At 38.2% G+C, this 12,803-nt stretch overlaps 1 protein-coding gene across 1 annotated transcript in view; it reads right to left on the bottom strand.

Moving 5' to 3' along the window:
* Positions 1 to 43: 43 nt before the first annotated feature.
* The window catches only part of TMEM165 (transmembrane protein 165), a 29,225-nt gene continuing 16,465 nt past the window's right edge, over positions 44 to 12,803 (bottom strand). The window contains exons 3-6 of the mRNA XM_084899465.1: positions 12,016 to 12,191; positions 11,310 to 11,489; positions 7,998 to 8,103; positions 44 to 6,901 (exon numbers count right to left, since the gene is read on the bottom strand). Of these exons, the coding sequence (XP_084755591.1) occupies positions 6,825 to 6,901; positions 7,998 to 8,103; positions 11,310 to 11,489; positions 12,016 to 12,191 (539 nt within the window). The 3' untranslated portion in view covers positions 44 to 6,824. The remainder of the gene's footprint in view (positions 6,902 to 7,997; positions 8,104 to 11,309; positions 11,490 to 12,015; positions 12,192 to 12,803) is intronic.

Here is a 12,803-nt window from a genome sequence, read left to right on the forward strand (position 1 = left end):
TTAAAAATCATCTTTCCTCTGCTTTATTCTTTTTTTCTTTAAAAAAAAACAACACATTTTGGTCTGGGTGGCACTTTTTAGATAAGAAACTATTAAAGATGAGGCAAATTGTTAGCTGTTGTGCAGTTGTTATCTTGTTTAGGCTTGCTGTGGCACTGCGTGAGTCAGTATAGGTTTAACAACATGTGAAGACTACAAGGACTAATAAAATTGCTGCTGGAGTATGGCAGCCCCGAGCATCTACTCAAAAGCATTCTATTTTTTTAGTGGAAAATATGTGCAGAAAAGCAGATATAGTGGATGGGGGTGGCATTCAGTAAGTCCTACAGTTCAGTTTCCAAACTTCCACTTGCGGGGGTAATTTGAGTCCTGTGCTCTGCTTTGTCACTTAGATCTGGCTTAGGAATGCACTAGTGATAGGACAATGCCAGTGTCTTTGAACGGTTATAGAAAACTGTGTGGAAGAGTGAAATGGTAATTTGGATTCTTCAGAAGTGCTGAAGTTGCTGGTCATTGCCTTCCAGCAGTCTGCTTGCTGTCAGTTCAGCGCACTGGAGCAGTGCGGCTCTGTAGAGAAGGGAGATGAATCCTTGTTCACGAAGCCTTAGACAGGGGTCCTACAGATAGGTGAAAGTACTTTTTAACTGGATATTACTCCGCGGTTTTTAAAATGTGTCCACTACATTGCAGTAAACTTTTTAAAAAGTGGAACGCAAGTAGCATTTTGCTCTGGTAGTATTCATTTTTTCTTTTTCTGTGCTTTTTTTTTAGTGATTGAAAGTTTGTTGATGAACATTTGTGTTAAACTCATTCAAATCTATAACCTTTCCAATATCTGTGTCCCTGTTCATAGCCCCTTGGGAGTCAATGTTGGAAGGTGTAAACACTGGATATTACTATTGCTGAGTGAGTCTAGCCAGAAGTAAACCGGTGGGAAAAGAAACAGCACAACGGCTCCTGCCATTTTAATAGTGATTCGAGAAAGAAAACCTGTTAAGTTTGTTTGAGTTGGGTGAGCATTCTTCTGAAAGGAGCTTCTGAAGTAATTGCAAAGGAAAAGAGTCGACTATTTTTATAGCATATTTAATATATTTGTATATAACTATGAATATAGTAGGAACCACCCTCCACATGCCTCCCACCTTTTCTAATTTCCTCCCCCTTTGCCATAGCACTAGTATAGCCTCGTCCGCATGGGTAATGTGCCTACTGTCAGCCTACCAAAAGATAGTGCTGCTGCTTTCTGAGACAGGTGAGAAGACCCAACTCTCATGCCTGGGGATCCTTTACGTAGGAATAGCACACACTTAAAACAACATACCACAGTCTAAAAGCATCATTTTTAAATATAACAAGCACTTTATTGCAATTATTCATTTTGATAAAGTTTATCTTAGGCATTACCGTTTCTAAAGGATCCCCAAAATCATCACTTAGGTGAAATTTTAAAATGACCCATTTCTGAGAAATGTTTAGATCCAGTGAACCGTAGTAGGTTTATGGGAGTGATTTCAAGGTAGCCAAATGTACTTGACTTTTGTTTTGAATGTGGTGGAGTTGAGATTGTTGATGCTAGTTCCATTTAGACACTATTGTAAATCTATCTTGCCTATTGTGTGGACACCAAAAGAGCCTGTTTATTTTCAGAAGTCTAGGGAAATTGCATCAGTGTGAATAAATGTATAGAACTAACCTAAAAGTGATTGTTAGTAATATTTTAGACTACAGTCGTTTCAAGAATTATTCTGGGTGTTTTCAATGTGCTCTGAAATGTTGGCATGTCATTTCAGCGTTCCCATTTGAATTGCTCTTGTAATATTTTTGCACAAAAAGGACTACTTTGGTTGAAGAAAAGAAAAATGTGTAATTTGGTCTTATTTTAATGACTTCTGTGGAAACACTGGGGATGAATTTTGTTGGTTTAGTTATAATTCAGGATATTTAACAGTATTGAACAGCTCACAAGAAATTAAACAAAAGTGGATATTTAAAGATTAAAACACTTTATTCCCATGTGATTGTTTTGCATATTTCCCCCACATGTCATAATTTAACACTACATTCCTTGTTTTTCTTAAATAAAATACTTTGCAGGTTGTTTTGAGTATTTAACATATTTTGTAAGCTGCCTGGGTTTTCCTAAGGAAACGACCTTTAAGAAATAGAATATAGTTTATGAAGAGATTAAGTGAAATTCCATCACCACCACCAGCAAACACTGAGGTGCTGTGTTAATTGACAATCAAAATAGTGAGTATTTACGGAAGAATTTAGAGTGGTTTTAAAGAAGAAATTGCTTTGTAAGCAGTTCTCTGGGTTTCTTGAATAAAAATGGCTAAACATATTTATTTATATTTTTAAATATCTGTGTGTTCTGTTTTCTATCAGTGATTTCAGTGTCATGTATTTAATTTGTGGTTTGTTTTGTTTTGCCTTGTACTCTTTATACTAGAGAACTGGCTCTTCTAATGTGGGCACAGTCTCTAGCCCTCAGAGGACTCGACATGGGCATCCAAATCTGTTCTCCTGCAGGACGGCAGTGGGAGGGCCCACATCCAGGTGCCTCTGCACTGCCCTCCTGTGCTCAACTTAAAAGTAAAGGTAACTCCTTTCAAATTGGCTTCATAGAGCTCCAACCTTTTTCTAGTTTTACGTCCTGCCTTTTCCATTTGGGGGACACTTTTTATATGATTACAGCCAAAGGCCAGTATGACAGAACCAATGCACACATTGCCTGTTTTGCCCACTGGGGAAACGTTAGTGAAGCGGTCAGCATCTTCGAATGGCCCCTACTATCGTATCTATGGAAGTCCATTTAAAGTCTAATACAGGTGGGAAAACGTATCCACACTGCAAACTCTTCTACGAAAAAATGTTTGCTGTCTATACTGTAAGGTTGCTTGGTCCTTTGAAAACATAACAAAACCTCCACACACAGCACTGCTCAGTAAAGCAGTGTTGGAACATTTGAGGCCTAGACATTTGAGGATACTTCTGGCTGGAATGTATTGGAACAGAATTCTCTAGGTTCCCACAGGTCAGGCACAGGAGATATTGTCTTAACTTTTGGGATCCCTTAGAGAATGGTCATTAAAGCAAGCTGGATTTAATGATGTAAAATATGTTCCTTAACTCCGAGAGTTCAATTGAAGATGTGATATTTTCAAATGTATGCTTTTAAATTTCTGAGGAAACAAACTGTGACATCGCTTTAAAAACAACATTCAGATGTTTCATAATAGATGTTTTTGAGTTGGCCTATACTGGTACAAATTCACTGCTGGCAATGGTTGTGCCAGAACTGGTGTTTAAATATGTAGGAAAAGCTATATTATCTTCAAGTTGATGTATTATATAGCTAGACAATCATCATCAAGCAAAAAAAAAAAAAGAAATTGGCCGGGAAATGTCTTTACTTTTTCAATAACTATGAACAGCTGCAACTTAGACCTTTCTAAAATAATTTTGAAAACTGACTGTGGTGTAAGTTGGGAAAGGCTCTCTGTATGGCACTTGCATATTTACTCTGTGTAAAGATTGAAGCCCAAAGATGAGTTAAATTCAGTGCTGTATTGAAACCAGTTAGTGCAAAAAAGTTTTATCTTTGTAAATTTTTAATTGTTAACACCAGTTGGTAGCTGTAAAAACATACACCAAATTCTTTCTAATGTTCTATGTGCTACATTGCTGTCCTTACTGCTTGGTTCTTGGTTTTAAATACAATTTTAGATTGTAGCCTAACATTCTTACTTCTGAAAGGGTAGAGCTATAAATGGCTGATATTGACATAGAATACCTCTTTTTCCTACAGCAAACATTGAACTGAAATCCAAATTGATTTTTAAAAAACAAGACTGACATTTTCCAGGTATTGTCTTTAGCTCAAATCCTAAATTTCATAGAAGGGATAATGAATGGTTTCAACGGTGCTGAACCTATCTGTGGAAATATTATGTAAAATGTGGATCATCCTGTCACCCATTTAATATTGCCATTTTAATTTGGTGTTACAATTGTTTACACTCTTTTTTCAAAGCTATCCTTTCAGAGGTAAAAATGTGTTACTAGTCTACATTCACTCAGGCCTGTCACTATATGATCATTTTTCCAGGTTATGATGTGCAGTTTTTAAAACTACATGTACTATTATAATGCTCTTTCTCATATTCGTGTATTCAGAACCGAAAATTACAGCAAAAGAGCCAAGCAGTAGCATTGTTGTTGTGTTTATTTTTTTTTTTTTGTAAATGTAAGAAAATTAGGTCCAGACTTTGTTTCCTTATTCAATCTTAAAAATAAAAAAATACCTCAGTACTGTTTTCAGTATCACCTGCATTTCTCAAAAAATAACATTTGCTTTATGTGGCACTTAACTTGTAAAAATTACATTATTTTGGATTTTAAAAAGAAGAGTATTAAATATTTTAAAATCACTACCAATGAAATTTTCCTTTTATTCAGCAATGGAGTCTGCCTACATTGATTTCTACTTTGCAGCTTAGATCTGAGCTACCAAATTGAGTAATGTCCCGTTACAGGATTGTGGTGCCTCAGAAAGCTATGCTATTATTCACATGTTAAGCTAATCCTAAAACCAGGCTGCCTGCATTGCCAAATTTGGGCTATGATGATATAAGCTACTAACAAGGTATTGTCTTTCTATCCTTGGAAAAGATCATAATTCCTCACTTGTTCTGTTTATAATGATCTAAGGCAGGATTAGGGGTATCTACTGCAGAGATTGATTGGACAACCTGGAATTCTTTAGTCTAATTAGCAGACATTATTTTCTACCTTTGTAAGGAGTCCTCTACCTACCATAAAGTTTCAAAACTTGACTTTTTCATCAGTATGTGCTACTGCTACTTTTTAGCTGGCAGCTACTTTTAGCGCTCTTCCCAGTAGCAGTTAGCTGTCTTCCCCACACAGTTACAAGTGCAGAATGGTTGCTATATTGACACTGCTACTCTTGGGTGATTCTATTGTATGCAAGATTAGATTCTTTCTAAATCTCTTCAAGTTACAAATGTACTATCTGCTCAAGTCACACAAGGAATATGTGGGAGTTTCTCTAGACTGTCCTTTGGGTTTAAAGAGGCGATTAATGGCAATATTACTGCATATCCTATCTCAGAAAGAGGGAATATGCTGACCTTCACACCGCCACAAAGATGGTGGTGCCCACAGCCAATAAGGAGGGAATATGCTAATTGACTGCCCCACTCTCAAAGATGGTGGTGCTCAGCCCCCTGGGGTGGCAGGCAGGCCGGGCCACTCCATGCGCCTGCCTCCAGTCCCCCCCAGCCTCCCAGGGCCGCCCAAGGCTTGAGCTGCCACAGTGGCAGCAGCAGAGGTGTGATGGGGCATCACCTTCCCATGATTGCCAAGTCGCCTCCTGCCCCTGAGGGCTCCCAGACTGAGAGGGGCAGGCCAGGCTGAGGGACTACTCCTCCAGTGCATGAATTTTCATGCTCCAGGCCTCTAGTGGTAATATAACATATCAGGCTGGGAGAAAGCAGTTCTGCTGCTTGGATGGGACAGAGTTAGTAATCAAGTTAGAAAATACTTACATGACAGAGAATCATGATTAAGGATTCTAGAATTAAACCGAATTGACTCCCTAGTCTATCATGTAACATTGGGTGAACTCCTTTCATCTCATAGAACTATGTGAGGGTTAAGTAAGAGTGCTTTAGAACCATGCGTGGCCTGTTGTTTTATATATCGACTCCCGAAACTGGTCTGTAATTCCCAATACTTAGATAAACTTGTATAACAAAAGGGAAAACAAGCACTGGTCATACCACTTTTATTTACATTTTATCTGTTACACTGTTTATTCAATATAGAAAAAATATGAATACACTTATAGTATTCTCCTTTAATTTGGTAATTCCACATTGTCAAATATTGACTCTTTTATATTGGGTATTCTACCCAATTTTAAAAAAAGGAAGGATGGCCTGGCAAACAATTGTCATATTATTGAAATAGCAATACAGTTGTCCTTTGGTGTCTGAGGGGTTTGGTTCCAGGACCCCTCCCCTCAACCCCAGGGACGCTCAAGTCTCTTATACAAAATGGTGGAGTATTTTCATGTAACCTACTCATATCTCCTTTAGGTCATTTCTAGATTATAGTACCTCATACAATATAAATGCTACGTAAATAGTTGATACACTATATTTTAGGGAATAATGACAGGAAGTCTGTACATATTCAGTACAGACACAACCTATCATTGTAGGCCTAACTACAGAATATACATCAGCAACAACATAACATTTTTTCAAGTATTTTTAATCAGTGGTTGGTTGAATCACTGGATATGGAACCTGTGGAAAAGCTAATTAATACACTCTTTTCTTTCTCTTTTTTTCTTCTTTAAACAACTTAATTTTGAAAAGACTTAGGATTAAATGGCTGCTTACTGGCTTGGAGGAAAAATTCTAAGATAAACATCTTAAAGCACCTCAGTGATTCAGGGAAAAAACGTATATATTCCTTACAAACTAGTCAGTGCTGAAAAGGGAAATCAAATGGTAGACCCCACTGCACAATGGTTCTGTATATACTGCCCCCCACCAAAAGCAAAAAGAGTCCTTAAAACAAGGGTCCTATTAACATGATTATCCTAGAGAAAAGAAAAATCCACACTTAGACGTCAGGTTTCTTTTAAAAATCCATGTTGCAAATAGAATCAATGATTATTTCTTTTGGACATCATAATAACTCATTGCTATAAAATACAGTATTTTCCATCACTGTTAGTTTCAATGTACACTATGTACATAAACACAAGAGTTACATGAATATAGAGCTTGTTAAAAACCAGAATCAGGACTTATAAATAGTGCAGAAAATGCGAATGCCAAAAATACGATGCCTCCTATGATTGTCACTGCAAGAGAAGAGAAAAAAGTTAAATAAAGTTAAATAATGAGGAAGACAAGATGTTGCCCATCATTTTTCCAGTCAAGTAAATTAACCTTAAAAACAAATTAGAAAGCTTAGACCAGTGGTTCCCAACCTTTTTATGGTCATGCCCCACCTAAGCATCTCTAAAATCCTGATGCCCCCCCTGCCCGTGACATATAATTCTTATTATTTAAAAAGTGAACTCCTATTCACATGGAGGAAGCCTAAAAGGCCATTAACTTGGTCTAAACATGCATCCAAAGAACATAGCAATCATGAGGGGGGAAAAAGGGGGGGGGGGGGGGGAAGGACAGCTGAAGTACTGAGGAAGAAATCACTAAGAAATTGTTAAAAAATTCCAAAACAGAACTGATATGCGTAAATGTCACTATATATGCATATACTGTTGCTGTTAACTCATTCTCAAATTGACCCCCTTAAAAATTAAATTGCCCCCCTGTGGGGGGTTGCCCCACATTGGGAACCACTGGCTTAGACCCCATTTCCACAGCAAAGAAACACTTAACATGCCTGACTTTGAATAGTAAGAATTAGTGTCTTCTCCAGCACTGCTTTGAGAAATGATAGAATTGTACTGATGAGCAACAGAACTCATCTTAAAACCCAGTTATATAAGAGCACAGCCAATAACTTCTGGCTAGCAAAGAACCATCTTTTAGGCCTACCAAGTATGTATGAAATTTTCAACAGAATCAGTAAATACAGTCTTTACCTATGGTTCCCAATCTTGTAACACATACTTTTAGGCCCAAAAGTTATATTTCCACATCATGGCTATTTTACTGCAAATTAATCTTAACAAAAAGCTACCATGAATCCAGTAATGCTAATGGATGAATTTGTATTTTACATCTACACATGTGACAGTCCATGTTTGCAAAAGTAGGGGCAACATAATGGACCTCTTAAAGAGATTTTTATTACAAAGACCAAGTCTACTTCAGAAGTAAAAACATTGAAATAAAATGAACTGCCCCTTTCCTTTCTGAGCTCTCTCAGTGATTCCAAGAATTAAAACATGGCATTTTCTTTGTAATTAAAAGAAAAACAAAACGTACCAGTTCTGACAGAGATTTTCTGTGCTATCATTCTTCCTCCAATTACAGCCAATCCAGTGCATAAGCAGTGTCCCACTGTCCCTCCAACAGCTACACCATAGGGATCCTGGAAGCAAAGTAACATTAATTTAAAACCAGCATTGAAACTGTTACCTGAGAAAGGTAACTAAGCATTGAAATGGAGGTCAAAAAAACTCAAAACACAAAACCATTCTAAGAATTATGATGTAGATTCATGAAACTATAATAGCTGCCTGAAGGAATATGTTTCAATTACACAAGGACTAGAGATAAAAGAAAAAAAATGTGCAAAATAAAAACCCTAACCCAACCTTTCAGCTGTTATTAAACTTAATTCACAGGCAGTCAGACTTCTCCAGAAGGCAAAATCTGTTTGTGGGGAAACTTGGTAACCTTTACAGTATAGTCTGACTATGCTTCCTGAGAACAGAGCCCTGTCCCCGATTCTCCACTGTGTCCTCAGGCATGGCACCCAAGTGTCTCAGTTACAGTTCTGTGGATAAATAATACCAATGTGATTAAAAAGGCAGAGGAAGCGATGGAGAAGGGGTTTATGGATGACACGAGGAGAATGTCAAGAGTCAGTTAACTTCAATGGTGAAAAAGCTATGGGGTTGAATGTAAAAACGTTGGGAGAATGCAGAGGATGTTAGCAAGACTGAAGGGATGACAGAGGAAGAGGCACTCAAAAGACAATGAAAGAGATGGCCAAGCAAATAGCCTCCGAAGATGAGCAAAGCGGGACCTGTCGAGTGCTATTATACAATGAACTCCAAGCACTATATGAACATTACCTGTGAGGCCCACTCTCCTGTTTTCAGAAGGTGTTTCAAAAGGTCTCCATTTCCTTAGGACACGTGGGCTAGAATCCCAGGAGGTGAAGGACTGCCTGGGGATGGGTGGGAATGAAGTAGAATGATTTCCACTTCTCTCTGAAGTGCTAAGTGAGGCTGTGAGGAGTATGCAGTGTATGTGCAGAAACTAAGGAAATGGAGACATTTTGAAACACCTGCTGAGAACAGGAGAGTGGGACTGCTTTTCCCACAGTGTGTAGTACAACTTCTAAAACTGGTAAGCCAGAAGACGCTTTCATTCTATTTGAAAACGATGTTTGGCCCAAATGGCGTGACTCAGTGGTTGAGCGTTGACCTATGAACCAGGAGGTCCCAGTTCAATTCCCAGTTAGGGTACATGCTCAGATTGTGGGCTCAATCCCCAGTGTGGGGTGTGCAGGAGGCAGCGAATCAATGATTCTCATTACTGATGTTTTTCTCTCTCTCCCTCTCCCTCTCCCGTACTCTCTGAAATCAGTAAAAATATATTTTTTAAATTATATTTGAAAAATCACTGGATTAAATAAATAGTTCCTTTAACAAAAGATTTTTCGGTATTTGTTATTTTGTATAGTCAATCTTCAAAACAAAAAAAAAAAAAAACAGGATGTATTACTGCCAAATTTAGTTGACCCTAGAACCTTCTAATTTTTATTTATTTTTTTGCTTAGTACCCATTAACATGTCAAAGGACAACTAGGTTTCTGTGGAATCCAATATGGGAACACTAAATTATGATGGAAACAGAAATGAAGTTCAGACTTAAACCAACTGAACTAGAATACCTGGTTTATACAAAAAATTACAACAAAAAAGTTAAGGGGACAAAAACATATATCCCCATGGTGCTGGTAGCGTGGAAGGTGGCTAATATTGAGTGCTCACTGTGTTGGGGACCCTACATGCATTATACTGTTTCACAGAACAACCCACAAAATAGGTCACAAGGAGGTGCTGTGGAAATGGGATCTTATAGCAAAAGACTCAAACTCAGTCAGCGTGTGCCACACGCAAGGTAACTCGGGCGGAATCCTGAGCCTTTTACAAGCCACTGTGCCATTCAGACGGCAGTGACAGAAAAGTGCAATGATTCTGTCCTCCTGATAGCCCACTCACAGGACTGCCACCTCCACAACGAAGTGGTCACTTTCAAGTCAATCAAAGAGGCCAATAAAAGAGGCTGGAGATCAAGAAAATGATAGAGCAAAGCCAATAAAGTGACATTTTAAAAGAAAGTTTGTTTTAAAATATAGGAATCTAACAAAAAGCCAAATTCTATTATTTTCCCCCCAAATACTGCATTTTTGAAGCTCCTCTGCCCCAAATATCTCAGTCTGGGCCTTCAACTCCTATTCTCTATCTTAACTGCAGTTTTTGTTAAGGAAGCTGTTCCTTTATGGTATTTCCTAGGAATGAAAAACATGGTAATCAAGCTAGTTATCTAAATCCTACCATCAGATAAAAATATGTAATTTAGCTCTGCTGGCGTGACCCAGTGTCTGAGTGCCACCCATTTGATTCCATCAGAGCAGGTGCCAGGCTGTGGGCTTGATTGCCCAGTGAGGGCCATGCAGGAGGCACTGATGGATGTTTTTCTCTCATTGATATTTCTCTCTCTCTCTCCCTCTCCCTTCCTCTTTCCCTAAAATCAATAAAAACATTTTTTAAAAAACACAAAAATCTGACAAAACAATGCAATTTAACAGATAAACAATATTAGTTAATATCAAGAAAAGCATGAAAAGTAGCAGTAGCACATTCTGAAAATTCCACAACCATCTCCTCAGCTGATATCAATAAATCTGAATATTCATGTAAAACTTAAGAGAGAGATTAAAATTTTTTTAAAACCAGGTATCTTTTAAGTAAGTAGCTTTTGATAACATTGAATAAGACGTGGTGGAAAAGGCTAGAAGACAGACCGGCCTTGGCTCTGTCCCTGCTTCCCTGCTTCCCACTGGTGCATGTCCTCTGACAACTTGCCCCATCTCAGGGCTTCCGGTGGTGCATCAACAAGCAAAGGCTAGACACAGGATCTGACGTCTTTTTGGGCTTTCCATCCTAGGACTAAGACTTAAATTTTCTAAGTCATCTCTGCACAAGGAACGGAAGAACCCAAAGATACCCACCTTTATGGTTTTAGGTATTTAATGACAAACTGACCTTCAAAAATTATATCAATTTATATTGTCAGCTATACAAAGAAAAGTTCTGAGAGAAGAAAGCCGAGCCAAGACAACTGACACAGCATCATTCTGGCAAAACTGAAGATGAATCAAAAAGAGAGCAATTAAGTTTGCACATAAGAATACCATCTCACTCACTGGAGAAACTGGGAGAAGGTCACTTTTAAAGAGCAGCAGGATTACTGGCTGAAATAAATACTCTAGCATATGAAATAACCCTGACTCTGTCCAGTGTCCTCTGGAGCAAAGGAACATCAGTTATGTGCGCTTACCTCTCTAGCTGCCAAAACAATGGTGGTTAGTTGAGAGCGATCACCCCACTCTGCCAAGAATGTTAATGTAAGTGCTTGTACAAAGATGGGGGAGATAAAATGCAGCCACTTCTTCTGAGGTATCGTGCTCGTCCCCGTTTCAACATCTCCCGGTCCATTTAAGAGTTTGGTTCGCTGAAACTAAATTTAAAAAAACAAACACAAAAAACCATTGATCCCAGGAAGCAAACAAACCTGAACAAAATTACTTAATCTTTCTTTAAAAAGTGTTTTTTTTAAAGATAATTCTATGGAATATTCTCCAAGAAACTAAAGTTGTGACCCCAAACTTATCTTTTGAATTACTGTCTCACACAGCAACAAATAACATATTCTCAATGCCTGCATTCCTCCCCCAACAAATCAAACAGTATTCACTGATCCTTTGCTAGCTTAGATACTGTAGGGAAAAGCAGTTCCTGCTTTTTTGGAAGTTTATAATTAATTAAGGAACCTGATTCCATACATTTAGTATTCACTACATTCACACTAACCCAGGAAGAGTCTCACCACACCCAGGTATTAAGAATGAAAACTAAGCAAACTAAGCTATTTCTGTGAAAACCACACATCACCCAGCCATGGATGACCACTGAAAAACCTCTGGACAGTTCCTTCTCAGTTGAGTGCCTTTTTGGTCCAGATATTTAACAGTGCTACAACTTACTTCTTCATCCTTTTTCTTTAATTCTGCTTGAACTTCTTCCAGTTCCTCTTGACCTTCATCTGGACTCATCTTTAAGCCTTCCCGAAGCATGCGAATGCCAAAAATGGCAAATAATGCGGTTGAAACATAGTAGGTATACACCCTGGGGATGACTGTGGTGGCATAGCCAAACAAAACTGGAAGAAAATGCCACGGTATATCTGGTTAATTAGCAAATATCACAGCCTTCAAAAACCATAATTTATTCCTGTTCTAAAAGAATAGTATTTGTATTAGAAGCTAATGTAATGCATAATAACCTTAAATAATTCCACTTCTTTCCCTTCCCCAATATTGAACCCTGAGGTCTAGCCAGTGACCTAAGATAGATTATCTAGAAATCAGCGTTCCTTGCCCATCCAGCGTGAATCGGTGGTTAAGCATCGACCTATGAACCAGGAGGTCAGGAGTAAATTCCCAGTCAGGGCACTTTCCTGGGGTTGTGGGCTTGACCCTCAGTAGGAAGCATGCAGGAGGCAGCCAATCAACAATTCTCTCATCAATGATGTTTCTATCTATCCCTCCCCTTTCCTCACTGAAATTTAAGAAAAAAAAAATCAGCATTCCAATTGAAGATAGCACATGTTCCACAGAACTCCTCTCTAGACATGTTTACTACTTTAGGTAGAAGGTTAACTTTGTTGTCCTCTAAGGATGCTGAAATCTTGTATAACCTGAATGCTACACCAAGTTCCCACGGAAGTGATATTTCTTCATTGAAAATCTTTAAATTATAAACTTCTATATTG

The sequence above is a fragment of the Pipistrellus hanaki genome (genome assembly GCF_964339955.1).
Source record: "Pipistrellus hanaki genome assembly, chromosome: 1".
NCBI lineage: Eukaryota > Metazoa > Chordata > Mammalia > Chiroptera > Vespertilionidae > Pipistrellus > Pipistrellus hanaki.